This window comes from Scyliorhinus canicula, chromosome 21 (assembly GCF_902713615.1).
Source record: "Scyliorhinus canicula chromosome 21, sScyCan1.1, whole genome shotgun sequence".
Lineage (NCBI taxonomy): Eukaryota > Metazoa > Chordata > Chondrichthyes > Carcharhiniformes > Scyliorhinidae > Scyliorhinus > Scyliorhinus canicula.
The window spans coordinates 66,831,235-66,848,943 of record NC_052166.1 but is presented as its reverse complement, the minus strand read 5'-3'; the positions used below and the strand labels follow the sequence as shown (position 1 = coordinate 66,848,943).

Here is a 17,709-nt window from a genome sequence, read left to right as displayed (position 1 = left end):
CTATGTTAACCTGTTAAAAGATTCCGTGGGACACAGTAGGAGACCCAAGTTGAGACATGAAACCGAATCTCAATAACTGGTAAAACAGCTGCGATTCAGACCCCCCCCCCCCCCCCCCCCCCCCCCCACCCAAATTGATAACTGTTGTATGAGGAGAATTATGGTAAGGCAAGATGACAGAGCAGCATGTCTTGTAAAGGTTAGCTATGTTGAGGATGGGGAATTCCCAAAAAAACAGAATGACATGATCAAATGAACCTGGCATGGTAACACTACCTGCAAGTTCAATGTATCAAATAGCTAGTGTAAGGTGTCGCAAAATAGCGATCTGTCCTAAATCACAACACGTCCATTTCCAAACTTCCAGCTCTTTCCTTGTATCTCGCGTAGCCTTGAGCAAGTCACACGTTCAAACTGCAACTTACAGTGGAAAACCTGACACCTTTGCCATCTTTGAAACCATTATAAACATGAACAGGACCTGGCAGGCAGCAGTGGTCCCCTCCGCATCAGGAAATGTAACAGCGTGGTGATATCGGGCAGCTGTGTCCTGCTATTCAGAATCCATAATAGCTTCTAAAGGACTGGTGGATAAATATTTCACAAAGGAGTATATATTTTTTTTATTTGGGAAAGTGGATTAAATGGGTAGCTCTTTCAGAGAACCAGGGGCAACTGTTAGGCTGAATGGCCTGCTGTAATTAGGGATGGCCAATAACTGTTAATTTTGCTGGTGATGCTCATATCCCGTGAGTGAAACAAAAAGAGACGAGGCCACCAGGGAGAGACCCTCGGGAAGTCAGAAAGACTTCATGATGCTTTTCAGAACCTCATGCCATCCAAAGGTGCTTTACAACCAATATGTGTTTCGAAGTGTAGTCACTGATGTAGGAAAAGGCAGAAACTTTGCACAGGGCAAGCTTCCACAAACTGCAATGAAACACTGACCAGCTTATCTTTAATAACATTTTTTGTGGGAAAAATATTGGCCAATGCACAAGGATGAAATCTGATTTTCTTCAAAACGTGACCGTGGTTTATCTTGGGAGTGCCTGGGAGGGCAGACCTAGCCACAGTTTTATCTGAAAGACAGCACTGACATCATGGGGGGTCTTTGTTGTCCTGGATTATGAGCTGGTGTCTCTGGAATAGAACTTGAATCGACAACAAGAGACAAAAGTGCTACTTACTGAGCTACAGTCGACACTTATAGCTGCTGTGGAACTGTCAAGGTTGGCGTTGGTTGAGTTATGATGCCATCATTGATGCCAAATAGGATTGGATCCAGCTCCCTAAAGACTGAGCCTTGAGCTGATATGATTGTGAGTCTGGCTCCGTCTCACGCTCTGCATAGGGAATGGGGTCAGGTTCTGGACAGATGGCAATGAACTAGACAAGGAGCATAATTGATGTGAAATGTTTCAATGAGATGATTGGTGAATGAATCCCACCATACAATGCCTTAGAGTGTGGAGTGTTGGACCTTCTCAGAACATGTTTCATTTTTTTCTAAACTTTCTCATTAAATCTTTTCTAGATCGTAGAGTTTAGGCAGTGGAAGCACAGCCACCCCCCCCCCCAATCGTAGAGTTTAGGCAGTGGAAGCACAGCACCCCCCCCCCCCCCCCCCCCAATCGTAGAGTTTAGGCAGTGGAAGCACAGCCCCCCCCCCCCTTTCCCCACCCACATGGTGGAACAATGAAAACGGGATGTACAATCGATAACAATTGGAGGAACGCTGAGTTCTTGGACATTTGTTGGACTATAGAAGGAACAGAGTTAATGGCGATGCTATTGAGGAATTTAAACATAAAAGTTGAGAAATGTAAAAGTTTAGGCTTTGCAGACCAGGAGCAAATGAAGGTTAGAGAGCACAGGTTAAAGGATAAACAGGATTTGGTTAAGAAACAACAGTTCTCTGCGGTCTTGGGAAAAAGATCTCTCAGTGAATATTGACAAGGAAACCTGGGGCACTATCTGGGAAAAAGCCAATAGAATCTCAATCTGTAATAGAACAAAGGAAACCCGACTTAAAATATTGCACTTCTGCGTGTTACACCAAGCTTAAGACATAGGATAGACCCCACTATAATCCTCACTGTGCCAAAAATGCAAACTAAGGAGAGAGGCTTATATACATTGTGTCTGGTCCTGTGTCAATATTAAATCATCCTGGTTGGGGCATACTTAATGAGCTTGAGAGGATATTTGATACGGCCTTAGAGTTTGATCCTTTGTTCCTGGTTCTGGGGCTCCCAGACAAAAATATAATTGACGCCAATGAGAAAATGCCGTGCAATATCCTAACATCTGCAGCATGTTCCTGGATTAGTGATAAACCTCCTTCTGTCCAGCATTGTCATTAAATTTATTATGGATTGCATCCCAATGGAATTTCTAACCTGTATACTCCAAGCCAAATTGGATGCATTTCAAAAAGTATGGGGTCCCCTATCTCAAATATTCCGGCTCGGTAGAGTCTGACTTACTCCTCGAAAGTTTTCCATAGGTCATATAGTACAGGCTCTAATATACTAGACATGAAGGTGAGCATCACTTTGCCATGTTTTCATGGCTTTATACCCCCCACCCTATTGTCCTCTATACTTTTTTGTATATGTGGAAGCGCCCAGTGTACTGAACCAACTGTGTTGGTTTCTTCGTGACATTAATCATGCCGTAGGGTACCAGTTTTGAGGTTGTGTTGTATTGTTTGTAAAAACAGAACAACTCGAATAAAAATATATTTAAAAAAGGAGATGACGGTTTTGGATGATCGCCGATTTATGAAGAATGAAAAATGAGAGGCGGACCAGGAGAAAATTGGAAGAGCTGAGACTGGATGTGACAAACGTCTGGGTGAAGGTTTCAATACCAGGTTGGCTGAGTTAGGGATGGAGATAGACGATATTCCAGAGGTGGAAGAGGTCAGTGCTCAAAAGGATCACGGAGGCTGTGATTGGTCTGGTTCAGTTCAGAGAGAGGCCAGGGAGCGGGTTGGAATCTCGGGGGAACAAATTAAGTTTGTGGTGGAAGGTGAAGACCACGGCTTCAATCTGCCCAAGGAAATAACTGCTCATCTAATACCTGATCTCTCTAAGTCTATCCCATTGACTTCCTTTATTATTTTAGACTACTATCAAGTCATCCCTCAATATAATTTTTTCAGGAGAAAATAGTCCCAGCCTGTTCAATCATTCCTTACAGTTGACACCCTAGTTTTTAATAAGAATCTTTACTATTGTCACAAGTAGGCTTACATTAACACTGCAATGAAGTTACTGTAAAAATCCCCTCCGGCATCTGTTCAGATACACAGAGGGAGAATTCAGAGTGTCCAATTTACCTAACAGCACGTCTTTTGGGACTTGTGGGAGGAAACCGGAGCACCCAGAGGAAACCCACGCAGACATGGGGAGAACGTGCAGACTCTGCAAACTCATTGACCCAAACCGGGAATCGAACCTGGGTCCCTGGCGCTATGAAGCAACAGTGCTAACCACTGTGCTACCGTGCCGCCCTTAAATTGTTCCAGTCTTCCACCTCAACTTTGGATGTCCAAGTATCGATCAGTCTGATATTCTAAGAGGAACTTCCTGATATCAATGTTAAATTTGCCTTTTATGACTTGAGCCCTGTGCTCTTCCATGTCCCTATCTTATGATTTAACATGAAGTAATTTCCCGAATGAATGGTTCCTGCACTTTGGAAATGAGGTGGGATAAGGAGATCAAGTGTTAGTGTGGGAACAGTGATCGTTGAAGCATAAGGTTTAGGATGATGATAGAAAAGGAAAATAGGCAATCCATGTAAAAATAATTAACTGTGGGGAGAGCCGACCTCAATGGGGCAAGAACGGAGCTGGGCCAGTTAAAGGGAGGAAAGGTTGGTGGGAAAAATTGTAACCGGACAATGAACGACCTTCAAAGAAGAAATGGTCCAGACACAGTAAAGGTATATTGCCTTAAAAGGGAAAGGTAGGGCAAACAAATCCATAGCTCCCTGGATAAAAAAGGGGATAGAAATTAAAATAAGGGACGTGATTTGCCCAAAGAATGATTGTGTTGTTTTGGGTGGGTTTTACAGGGTTTTCCCAGAGTCATGTTTTGGGGGCTTGGGGAGTTTCTCACCGGCCCCACAGGTTGGGTAACTTGGGCGCAGATTTGCGCAGGCATAGAGCGCACTTTGGGCCTCTCCCGCGATGTTCCCGGCACAACGGGATCGGCCATTTGCAACGCATGTGGGAAAATTGCACCCAAAGTGTCAGGTAGAAAATACAGTTGAGAACCTAGAGGAATGCAGAAGGTTCCGGGAGGAGGGAAGAAAACGCCTTAGAGAAGCGAAGAGTGACTGTGAGAAAAGACTGACAGCCAACATAAAATCTTCTTTAGGCATAAAAATAGTAAACGGTGGTAAAAGGAGAAATAGGGCTGATTAAGGTCTAAAAAGTGAACTTAGGGCAGCACGATGGCGCAGTGGTTAGCACTGCTACCTCTGAGGTCCCAGGTTCGATCCCGGCTCTGGGTCACTGACCGTGTGGAGTTTGCACATTCTCCCCGTGTCTGCGTGGGTTTCGCCCCCACAACCCAAAGATGTGCAGGGTAGGTGGATTGGCCACGCTAAATTGCCCCTTAATTGGAAAAAATGAATTGGGTACTCTACATTTCTTATTAAATAAAAATAAAAATAAAAAGTGAACTTACACGTGGAGGCTGGGAGCATGGCTGACGTATTAAATAAATACTTTGTAAGGGCAGCACGGTGGCGCAGTGGTTAGCACTGCTGCCTCACGGCGCCGAGGCCCCAGGTTCGATCCCAGCTCTGGGTCACTGTCCGTGTGGAGTTTGCACATTCTCCCCGTGTCTCCGTTGGTCTCACCCCCACAGCCCAAAGATGTACAGGGTAGGTGGATTGGCCACGCTAAATTGCCCCTTCATTGGAAAAAATGAATTGGGTACTCTAATGGAGACAGATGTGGAAACTCTGTCCTTAGAAGGGTTCAAAATTGATAAGGAAATAGTGTTGAATAGGCTGTCGGGACTGAAAGTTGACAAGACACCAGGACAGGATGAGATGCATCCAAGGATATTGAAGGAAGAGAGACTGGAAATTACAGGGACATTGGCCATAATCTTCCTGTCTTCCCGGGACCCAAGGGAGGTGCCAGAGGAATGGAGAATTGCTAAAGTTACGCCTTTGCTCAAAAACGTTTGTAAGGCTCAACCCAGCGATTACAGACCTGTCAGTTTAACAACAGTACTGGGTAAGGTTCTGGAAACAATTATTCGGGATAGAATTAGTAGTCACGTGGAAAAATGAGGGTTGATTGGAAGAGCCGGAGAAATTGTGTTTAACTAACTTGCTGGAGGATTTTGTAGCGGTAACAGAACTGGTCGATGAGGGTAATGTTATTGATGTGGTGGACATGGATTTTGAAAAAGGCTTTCAATACAGCGTTCCACAACAGGCTTGTCAGAAAAGTTATAACTCACAGAATAAAAGGGACAGTGGCAATGTGGATACAGAACTGGCTGAATAATAGGAAGCAGAGAGGAATGGTCAATGGATAGTTTTCTGGCTGGAGGGAGGTTTGTAGCGGTATTCCCAGGGGTGGGTATTGGGAGCCTTGCTTTTCCTGATATATATTAATGATCTAGGTCTTGGTTTTCTGGGGACAATTTCAAAGTTTGTGGATGAATCAAAACTTGGGAATATTGTAAACTGTGAAGAGGACAGAGGGGGCAGATCGGTGGCAGCTGAAAGTCAATGTGGAGACAATGCGAAGCAGGAACAGGAGGAGGCCCCTCCAGCCTGCTCTGCCATTCAATAAGATCATGGCTGATCTGATTGGAACCTCAACGCCGCATTCCGGCCTACCCGATAACCTTTTACCCCCTTGTCAATCAAAAATCTATCCAACTCAGCCGTAACACTATTCAAAGATTCTGCTTCCACTGCCTTTTGAAGAAGAGAGTTCCTGAGATTCTCGACCCTCTGAGAGGAACAATGTTCTCCTCTTCTCTAACTTAACTGAATGACCCATTTTTTTAAAAAACATTTCCAATTAAGGGGCAGCACAGTAGCACAGTGGTTAGCACTGCTGCTTCACAGCTCCAGGGCCCCAGGTTCGATTCCCGGCTTGGGTCACTGAATATGCGGAGTCTGCACGTTCTCCCCGTGTCTGCATGGGTTTCCTCCGGGTGCTCCGGTTTCCTCCCACAAGTCCCGAAAGACGTGCTGTTAGGTAATTTGGACATTCTGAATTCTCCCTCTGTGTACCCGAACAGGTGCCGGAATGTGGCGACTGGGGGCTTTTCACAGTAACTTCAGTGTTAATGTAAGCCTACTTGTGACAATAAAGATTATTATTATTATTAATTTAGTGTGGCCAATTGACCTACCCTGCACCTCTTTGGGTTGTGGGGATGAGACCCACGCAGACACGGGGAGAATGTGCAAACTCCACACAGACAGGGCCGAGATCGAACCCAAGCCCTACTAGCTACGTCCAGTTAGTCCCATTTCCCCAGCCCTATCTCCGTAGCCCTCTAAATTAATCACTTTCAAATATATTTCCAGCTCTCTTTTGAAACCTCCTATGGAATCCACCTCCACCGCTCTCCCAGGCAGCTCATTCCAAACCCCAACAACTCTCTGGGTAAAGAAGTTTCTCCTCATCTCACTCCGAGCTCTCTTGCTGGCCACCTTGAAATTGTGACCTCTAGTCACTGACATACCAACCAGTGGAAACAGAATATCCTCCTTTACCCTGTCAAAATTGTTCAGAATTTGGAACACCTCAATAAGATCACCTCTTAATCTTCTCTGGTCCAAGGAGAACAAGCCCAATTTCTCTAATCTTTCACTGTATCTAAAATTCCTCATTCCTGGTATCATTCTAGTAAATTTCCTCTGCCCTCTCTCCAGAGCTTTAACATCCTTCCTGAAATAAGGTGCCCAGAACTGAACACAATACTTCAAATGTGGTCTGACCAATGATTTGTAGAGGTGTAGCATCACTTCCTTTGTTTTTATACTCTATGCCTCTATTTATAAATCTAAGGATCCTGTAAACATTCTTAACAACTGTTTCAACTTGCCTGGCCGCCTTCAGAGAATGATGCACTTGAACCACGAGGTCCCTCTGTTCCTGTACCCCCCTCAGGTTGTACCATTGAGTCTATATTGTCTCCCCATGTTTCCTCTCCCAAAATGCATTACCTCACATTTCTCTGCATCGAAGTTCATTGGCAGGTGTCTGCCCATTTGGCCAACTTGTCAATGTCCCTCTGAAGTCGCTCAGCGTCATCCTCGCAATTCACTATTCTCTCTAGCCTAGTATCATCTGCATCTCTAAATCATTTATGTAAATCAGAAAAAGCACGTCTGTCAACACTGAGCCCTGGGGAACACCACTTTCAACTCGTCTCCTGTCTGAGAAATGTCCATCTATACCTACCCTCTGTATTCTATCTCTTAGCCAATGTCTAATCCATGCTGCCAAGGAGCCTACAATCCCAAACATTTCTAATTTTCTAACCAACCTGCCAAGTGGCATGGTATCAAATGCTTTCTGAAAGTACAAATATATAATATTCACGGCACTACCTTCATCCACTACCAGTGTCACCTCGTCAAACAACTCAGTTGAATTAGTCAGACATGACCTGCTCTGACAAAGCCATGTTGACTGTCTAGTAGCAACTTATTTTTCTCTAAGTGTATATTTAGCTCACTGGGCTAAATCATTGGCTTTTAAAGCAGACCAAGGCAGGCCAGCAGCACGGTTCGATTCCCGTACCAGCCTCCCCGGACAGGCGCCGGAATGTGGCGACTAGGGGCTTTTCACAGTAACTTCGTTGAAGCCTACTCGTGACAATAAGCGATTTTCATTTTATTCCATTATGACCTCCATCAGTTTTCCCACTATTGATGTCAAGCTGACAGGTCTGTAGTTTCCTGCATTATCCTTTCTCAAACAGCAGCGTCACATTTACAATCCTCCAGTCCCCCGGGACTAATCCTGTGTTCAGAGAGGCCTGGAAAATGTCCGTCAACGGCTCCGTAATTTTCCCCCTGACCTCTCTCAGCAATCTAGGATGCATCCCATCCGGGCCTGGCGACTTCTCTACCTGGAGTGCTGCCAGCCTTTTTAGCACCTCTTTATTCCTTCTAAATTCCAACGAGTACTACTCAACCTCTCCTCGTTGAAGGGGTTGGATTACGAGGAAAGGTTGAGTAGACTGGGACTGTACTCGTTGGAATTTAGAAGGATGCAGGGGGATCTTATAGAAACATATAAAATTATGAAGGGAATAGTAGGATAGATGCGGGCAGGTTGTTTCCACTTGCGGGTGAAAGCAGAACTAGGGGGCATAGCCTCAAAATAAGGGGAAGTAGATTTAGGACTGAGTTTAGGAAGAACTTCTTCACCCAAAGGGCTGTGAATCTATGGAATTCCTTGCCCAGTGAAGCAGTTGAGGCTCCTTCGTTAAATGTTTATAAGATAAAGATAGAGTTTTTTGAAGAATAAAGGGATTAAGGGTTATGGTGTTCAGGCTGGAAAGTGGAGCTGAGTCCACAAAGATCAGCCATAATCTCATTGAATGGCGGAGCAGGCTCGAGGGGCCAGATGGCCGACTCCTGCTCCTAGTTCTTATGTTCTGATCTATCACTATATGTTTAAAAAAAATAAATTTAGAGTACCCAATTCATTTTTTTTCCAATTGAGGGGCAATTTGCATGGCCAATCCACCTACCCTGCACATGGGGCAGCACGGTAGCATGGTGGTTAGCATAAATGCTTCACAGCTCCAGGGTCCCAGGTTCGATTCCCGGCTGGGTCACTGTCTGTGCGGAGTCTGCACGTCCTCCCCGTGTGTGCGTGGGTTTCCTCCAGGTGCTCCGGTTTCCTCCCACAGTCCAAAGATGTGCGGGTTAGGTGGATTGGCCATGCTAAATTGCCCGTAGTGTTCTAAAAAGTAAGGTTAAGGGGGGGTTGTTGGGTTACGGGTATAGGGTGGATACGTGGGTTTGAGTAGGGTGATCATTGCTCGGCACAACATCGAGGGCCGAAGGGCCTGTTCTGTGCTGTACTGTTCTATGTTCTATGTTCTATCTTTTGGATTGTGGGGGTGAAACCCACGCAAACTTGGGAAGAATGTGCAAACTCCACATGGACCGTGACCCAGAGCCGGGATCGAACCTGGGACCTCGGCGCTGCGAGGCATCTATCACTATACTGCTCAGTTGCTCAACACTCACATTTTCAACTAGGCCATTGCCACCATCTTCTATTTTGATAAAGACATGATTGGCCGAATAGCTTCCTTCTTCGCGGTAGGAGCTCTGTGTGTTTCTGGGTGTGATTCTATTAACTGCCGCGCACATCCCTGCAGAAAATCACCACATTCCAGCCGTCAGCAGCTTGCTGAACATCTGTGCATTGGCCATGTGTTGTTAAGCTGACCTTGAAAGCCAGGCTTGCCTTAGTGAAGCAAATGTCTACCCACGTTAAATAATAAGTCATTAAGATATGCTTGTCTACTAGAGTAAACAGACCAATCTTGGCGGCGTTGAGCTGCAAGCGATGGATATATATGCGAGGAGCTCAGATCCTGAGTGAGGATCTCTGAAAAATGGCTCGCTGGCAGTTTCTGTTCTTTGTGCTGGATAGTTGCCTCCTCAATGTTGCAGCTAGAGCGACGGTGAGACACAGCGCACTGCCCGCTAACCGGTGGTTTGGGGGTGAAGTTGGTTGGTGCCTCGTCCTTTCCCCAAGATTACTTTAGTTTCAACTCACAGATGGGGGGAAAAGTCCTGTGGTAGATGGAAATGCTTCATCTAACAGGATTGGGCAGTTCAGTCTGATTATAAATCCATGCAGGTGAGGGTGGTACGTGACGCAGTGGTTAGCACTGGGACTGCGGGGCTGAGGACCCAGGTTTGAATCCCAGCCCTGGGTCACTGTCCGTGTGGAATTTGCACGTTATCCCCGTGTCTGCGTGGGTCTCACCCCCACAACCCAAAGATGTGCACGTTAGGTGGATTGGCCACGCTAAATTGCCCCTTAATTGTATAAATAAATAATTGGGGACTGTAAATTTTTAATAAAATAAAATAAATCCATGCAGGTTGTGGGCACATAAAACGACCTGTCACTCAGCCACAGGAACAGCTGGCAAATCCCCAACACCACGTTGCTACTGTAGGGAGCTGATCTCGGGTTTTAAACATGTTTATTGGAGGGAGCTTCACTCTGCATCACAAGAATGGTTCCAGGGAATGTCAGTTGGGTCGATAGATTGGCAAAATTGAGAGTGTTTTCCTTGGAGAAGAGAAAGTTAAAAGGCGATTTGATAGAGGTCTTCAACATCATGAGAGGCCTGCACGGAGCAGATTGGGAGAAATTGTGGAAGAATCCCGAATCAGAGGGCACAGATTGAAGTTATTTAGCAGAAGGAGCAATAGTGACATGAGAAAAGGCTTTGTTTACATTGCGAATGGTTGGGATCTGGATGCACTGCCTGACTGTGTGTTGGACGCAGAGTGAATCAAGGCTATCAAAAGGGAATTAGATGATTATCGGAAAATGAAAAGACGCGCAGGGTTGTGGGGAGACAGCAGGGGAATGCAGTTGGGTGAGTTATTTGTGCAAAGGGCCTTAACAAATATGACAGGCCAAAACATCTCCATCTGTGTTCTAATCATTCTATTATTCTATTGTCATGCTGCATCTGTCCTCCGGGTGTTTGATGGGGACAGTGTAGAGGGAGCTTTACTCTGTATCTAACCCCGTGCTGTACCTGTCCTGGGAGTGTTTGATGGGGACAGTGTAGAGGGAGCTTTACTCTGTATCTAACCCTGTGCTGTACTTGTCCTGGGAGTGTTTGATGGGGACAGCGTAGAGGGAGCTTTACTCTGTATCTAACCCCGTGCTGTACCTGTCCTGGGAGTGTTTGATGGGCACAGTGTAGAGGGAGCTTTACTCTGTATCTAACCCCATGCTGTATCTGTCCTGGGAGTGTTTGACGGGGACAGTGCAGAGGGAGCTTTACTCTGTATCTAACCCCGTGCAGTGCCTGTCCTGGGAGTGTTTGATGGAGACAGTGCAGAGGGAGCTTTACTCTGTATCTAACCCCGTGCTGTACCTGTCCTGGGAGTGTTTGATGGGTCAGTGTAGAGGGAGCTTTACTCTGTATCTAACCCCGTGCTATACCTGTCCTGGGAATGTTTGATGGGTCAGTGTAGAGGGAGCTTTACTCTGTATCTAACCCCGTGCTGTACCTGTCCTGGGAGTGTTTGATGGGGACAGTGTAGAGGGAGCTTTACTCTGTATCTAATCCCGTGCTGTACCTGTCCTGGGAGTGTTTGATGGGGACAGTGTAGAGGGAGCTTTACTCTGTATCTAACCCCGTGCTGTACCTGTCCTGGGAATGTTTGATGGGTCAGTGTAGAGGGAGCTTCACTCTGTATCTAACCCCGTGCTGTACCTGTCCTGGGAGTGTTTGATGGGGACAGTGTGGAGGGAGCTTTACTCTGTATCTAACCCCGTGCTGTACCTGTCCTGTGAGTGTTTGATGGGGACAGTGTAGAGGGAGCTTTACTCCGTATCTAATTCAATGCTGTACCTGTCCTGGGAGTGTTTGATGGGGAGAGTGTAGAGGGAGCTTTATTCTGTATCTAACCCCGTGCTACCTGTCCTGGGAGTGTTTGATGGGGACAGTGTAGAGGGAGCTTTACTCTGTATCTAACCCCGTGCTGTACCTGTCCTGGGAGTGTTTGATGGGAACAGTGTAGAGGGAGCTTTACTCTGTATCTAACCCAGTGCTGTACCTGTCCTGTGAGTGTTTGATGGGGACAGTGTAGAGGGAGCTTTACTCCGTATCTAATTCAATGCTGTACCTGTCCTGGGAGTGTTTGATGGGGAGAGTGTAGAGGGAGCTTTATTCTGTATCTAACCCCGTGCTGTACCTGTCCTGGAAGTGTTTTATGGGGATTGAGTAGGGGGAGCTTTACTCTGTATCTAACTCCGTGCTGTACCTGTCCTGGGAGTGTTTGATCAGGACAGTTTAGAGGGAGCTTTACTCTGTATCTAACCCCGTGCTGTACCTGTCCTGGGAGTGTTTGATGGGGAGAGTGTAGAGGGAGCTTTACTCTGTATCTAACCCCGTGCTGTACCTGTGCTGGGAGCGTTTGATGGGGACAATGTAGAGGGAGCTTTACTCTATATTCAACCCCCGTGCTGTACCTGTCCTGGGAGTGTTTGATGGGGACAATGGCGAGGGAGCTTTACTCTATATTCAACCCCCGTGCTGTACCTGTCCTGGGAGTGTTTGATGGGGACAGTGCAGAGGGAGCTTTACTCTGTATCTAACCCCGTGCTGTACCTGTCCTGGGAGTGTTTTATGGGGATAGTGTAGGGGGAGCTTTACTCTGTATCTAATTCAATGCTGTACCTGTCGTGGGAGTGTTTGATGGGGAGAGTGTAGAGGGAGCTTTACTCTGTATCTAACCCCGTGCTGTACCTGTCCTGGGAGTGTTTGATGGGGACAGTGTAGAGGGAGCTTTACTCTGTATCTAACCCCATGCTGTACCTGTCCTGGGAGTGTTTGATGGGGACAGTGTAGAGGGAGCTTTACTCTGTATCTATCCCCGTGCTGTACCTACGCTGGGAGTGTTTGATGGGGACAGTGTAGAGGGAGCTTTACTCTGTATCTAACTCCGTGCTACCTGTCCTGGGAGTGTTTGATGGGGACAGTGTAGAGGGAGCTTTACTCTGTATCTAACCCCGCGCTGTACCTGTTCTGGGAGTGTTTGATGGGGACAGTGCAGAGGGAGCTTTACTCTGTATCTAACCCCGTGCTGTACATGTCCTGGGAGTGTTTGATGGGGACAGTGTAGAGGGAGCTTTACTCTGTATCTAACCCCATGCTGTACCTGTCCTGGGAGTGTTTGATGGGGACAGTGTAGAGGGAGCTTTACTCTGTATCTAACCCCGTGCTGTACCTGTCCTGGGAGTGTTTGATGGGGACAGTGTAGAGGGAGCTTTACTCTGTATCTAACCCTGTGCTGTACCTGTCCTGGGAGTGTTTGATGGGGACAGTGTAGAGGGAGCTTTACTCTGTATCTAACTCCGTGCTGTACCTGTTGTGGTGAATATAACATGGTAATGTGGCGGGTGTTATCTCTTTCCCTTTTGTTGTTTGGGTGTTTTTTTTGTTTTTTCTTTTGTTTGCAGTTGCTTTTGAAGTTGGGTGGGTGTTGTTCTTGGGTTTTTACCGCGGTTGTTCTGTTTTTTTTTATAAATTTAGATTAGCCAATTATTTTTTCCAATTAAGGGGCAATTTAGCGTGGCCAATCCACCTACTCTGCACATTTTTGGGTTGTGGGGGCGAAACCCACGCAGACACGGGGAGAACGTGCAAACTCCACACGGACAGAGACCCGGAGCAGGGATCGAACCTGGGACGTCAGCGCCGTGTCGGTTGTTCTGTTGATATTGTTGTGATGTTTATATTTTGTAAAAATCTTAATAAAAATTATTTTTAAAAAAAAAGAATATAACATGGTAAATTCACACTGTATCTTTGTAAGTGCAGTAGCGTTACCCGACCACTAGGGGGAGTAGCTCTGGAAATGCTCAGGAGCTTGTACAGGGCTCCACCCTTGGCTCCGCCCATGACTCCTCCCCCTACTGCTGCTGTATAAATACCCTTGTCCAGAGTCAGCCTGCAGTTCACAGAGAGTTCATCAATGGGTAACAGGCTGGCTTTGAAGTAAGTTGATTAAAGCCTAGATTCATATCGGAAACACGTGTCTGGTGAATTGATGGTTCCATCAATTTAATCTACTTAAGAACAGTCGAGATCGATCATGGAATCGGCCCTCAAGCCTGGACACCTGGAACTCGACCCGCAGGATGCAGAGGCTAAAGAAATCTTCTCCCACTGGCTGCGGTGCTTTAAGGCCTACCTGGCAGAAGCGAGCACAGCCGAAACCACAGAGGAACAGAAGCTAAGTCTACTGCACGCGAGAGTGAGCCACCGAATCTCTACGCAACTAAACTTGGCCGGTTCATATACTGCAGCGCTAGCGGTACTCGATAAGATATTTGTAAGGCCTATTAACGTAGTTTACGCACGCCATGTGTTCACGGCTCGCCGCCAGTGGCCTACAGAATCACTCGCCGAATTTTTAAGGGAACTCAATAATTTGTCAAATGACTGTAACTATCAAGCGGTTACCGCGGCTGAACACAGGGAACTTGCTGTACGCAATGTTTTTGTAGCGGGCCTCAGGTCTAATTATGTGCGCCAACGACTGCTGAAAAAGGGGGCCCAAGACTTAGAAACGACTGTGGAAGTTGCGACCACGATGGAGGTCTCCTTCCGCAGCCTCACCTCGTTCCCCGCGGACCCCGCGACCCAATCATGGGCCCCCGATCAGCGACTCCCCCAGGTCTGTGATTCGCGGCCGCCCAGCCACCATGCTGCCCCAGCCAGCCACCATGCTGCCCCAGCCAGCCACTATGCTGCTCAGCCACTATGCTGCCCCAGCCAGCCACCATGCTGCCCCAGCCAGCCACCATGCTGCCCCAGCCAGTCACTATGCTGCTCCAGCCAGCCACTATGCTGCCCCAGCCAGCCACTATGCTGCCCCAGCCAGCCACCATGCTGCCCCAGCCAGCCACCATGCTGCCCCAGCCAGCCACTATGCTGCCCCAGCCAGCCACTATGCTGTTCCAGCCAGCCACCATGCTGCTCCAGCCAGCCACCATGCTGCTCCAGCCAGCCACTATGCTGCCCCAGCCAGCCACTATGCTGCCCCAGCCAGCCACCATGCTGCCCCAGCAACTATGCTGCCCCAGCCAGCCACCATGCTGCCCCAGCCACCATGCTGCCCCAGCCAGCCACTATGCTGCTCCAGCCAGCCACCATGCTGCCCCAGCCAGCCACCATGCTGCCCCAGCCAGCCACTATGCTGCCCCAGCCACTATGCTGCCCCAGCCAGCCACCATGCTGCTCCAGCCAGCCATCATGCTGCCCCAGCCAGCCACTATGCTGCTCCAGCCAGCCACCATGCTGCCCCAGCCACTATGCTTCCCCAGCCAGCCACTATGCTGCTCCAGCCAGCCATCATGCTGCTCCAGCCAGCCATCATGCTGCTCCAGCCAGCCACTATGCTGCTCCAGCCTGCCACTATGCTGCTCCAGCCAGCCACCATGCTGCCCCAGCCAGCCACTATGCTGCTCCAGCCAGCCATCATGCTGCTCCAGCCAGCCATCATGCTGCTCCAGCCAGCCACCATGCTGCTCCAGCCAGCCACCATGTTGCCCCAGCCAGCCACCATGCTGCCCCAGCCAGCCACTATGCTGCTCCAGCCACTATGCTGCCCCAGCCAGCCACTATGCTGCTCCAGCCAGCCACCATGCTGCCCCAGCCAGCCACCATGCTGCTCCAGCCAGCCATCATGCTGCCCCAGCCAGCCACCATGCTGCCCCAGCCAGCCACCATGCTGCCCCAGCCTGCCACTATGCTGCTCCAGCCACTATGCTGCCCCAGCCAGCCACTATGCTGCTCCAGCCAGCCACCATGCTGCCCCAGCCAGCCACCATGCTGCCCCAGCCAGCCACTACGCTGCTCCAGCCTGTCATTTCTGTGGCCAGAACCAGCACCCGTGGCAGCACTGCCAGGCCCACAACGCGACCTGCAGCAGCTGCGGGCAGAAAGGCCACTACGCGAGAGTGTGCCTCGATAAAAGGGCCCCAGTTTCCAACTCCCCAGCGGCTCAAAGTAATCGCTCCCCACACCCGCAGGCCCGCGGGGCCCGAAACGCTGCGGCCTATGCACCGACCCCGCCCCCTCCCGCCACGTGCGATCCATGGGGGCCGCCATCTTGGCAAACCTCCACCACGCGGCCGGCCACGTGCGACTCATGGGGGCCGCCATCTTGTACGCCATCTTCCTCGCCGCCAGCCACGTGTGATCCACGGGCCCGACCTGCATTTCCACGCTCGGACAACTCATCGGAAGAGTACGACTACGAACTCAGGGGGCAGTCATCACGGGGCCACTCCAGCACAGCTGATCGAGCCACCGACTACCCGCAACTCAGCGCAGTCACTCTGGACCAATCACGCCCGAAGCATCTGTGAAATTCGATGGCAGAGGTCCAAATCAACGGGTACAAAACGCCATGCCTCTTCGACTCCAGGAGCACTGAGAGCTTCATACACCCAGACCTGGTAAGACGCTGTTCGCTCCCCGTTTTCCCCGTGCAGCAAACTATCTCGCTCGCTTCAGGCTCCCATTCGGTCCAGATCCAGGGGCGCACCGCCGCGACACTCACAATCCGAGGCACTAGCTACTCAAAATTCAAACTCTACGTTTTGCCCGAACTCTGCGCACCACTCTTATTAGGCCTAGACTTTATATGTAACCTTAAGAGCCTCACCCTCAGCTTCGGCGGGCCCCTGCCCCCACTCACTATCTGCAGCCTCGCTACGCTGCGAATCCCCCCCCCCCTCCTCTCTTCGTCAATCTCACAAAGGACTGTAAATCCTTGGCCACTCGTAGCAGGCGGTATAGCCTGCAGGATAGGGTATTTATCAGAGCAGAGGTCCAAAGGCTTCTCAGTGAGGGGATTATAGAGGCCAGCAATAGTCCCTGGAGAGCTCAGGTGGTGGTCGTTAAGACCTGGGGGAAAATTCCGCATGGTGGTCGACTATAGTCAGACCATAAATACATTTACGCTCCTCGACGCGTATCCCCTCCCCGGGATTGCAGACATGGTAAACCAGATCGTCCAGTACCGGCTCTTTTCCACGGTGGATCTGAAGTCTGCATACCACCAGCTCCCAATCCACCCGGAGGACCGCCACTACACGGCATTCGAGGCTGATGGCCGCCTCTTCCATTTCCTCCGGGTCCCTTTCGGCGTCACTAATGGGGTCTCGGTGTTCCAACGAGCAATGGACCGAATGGTGGACCAGTACAGGCTGCGGGCCATGTTTCTGTACTTGGACAATGTCACCATCTGCGGCTATGACCAGCAGGATCACGACGCCAACCTCCACCGTTTTCTCCAGACGGCACAGAAACTGAATCTCACGTATAACAAGGAGAAATGCGTTTTCCGCACAACCAGACTGGCCATCCTCGGCTATGTCGTGGAAAACGGAGTCCTGGGCCCAGACCCGGACCGTATGCGCCCCCTCTTAGAACTCCCCCTCCCCCATTGCCCCAAGGCCCTCAAACGGTGCTTGGGCTTCTTCTCCTACTATGCCCAGTGGGTCCCTCAATATGCGGACAAAGCCCGCCCACTCTTTAGGGCCACACGATTTCCCCTGTCAGCCGAGGCGCGCCAGGCCTTCAACGGCATCAAGGAGGACATCGCCAAAGTGGTCATGCGGGCGGTGGATGAATCCACCCCCTTTCAGGTTGAGAGCGACGCCTCAGAGGTAGCTCTTGCAGCCACTTTAAATCAGGCAGGGAGACCAGTCGCATTTTTCTCCCGAACCCTCTCCGCTTCAGAACTCCGACACTCCTCAGTCGAGAAAGAAGCACAAGCCATTGTGGAGGCTGTTCGTCACTGGAGGCACTACCTCGCAGGTAGGACGTTCACCCTCATCACCGACCAAAGATCGGCTGCCTTCATGTTTGACAACTCGCAAAGGGGCAAAATTAAAAACGACAAAATTCTGAGGTG

General features: G+C 49.2%; 1 protein-coding gene across 1 annotated transcript in view; it reads left to right on the top strand.

Annotated features, from left to right (window-relative positions):
• Positions 1-9,638: 9,638 nt before the first annotated feature.
• The window catches only part of LOC119955532 (bile salt-activated lipase-like), a 37,627-nt gene continuing 29,556 nt past the window's right edge, over positions 9,639-17,709 (top strand). The window contains exon 1 of the mRNA XM_038781805.1: positions 9,639-9,707. Within this exon, the coding sequence (XP_038637733.1) occupies positions 9,639-9,707 (69 nt within the window). The remainder of the gene's footprint in view (positions 9,708-17,709) is intronic.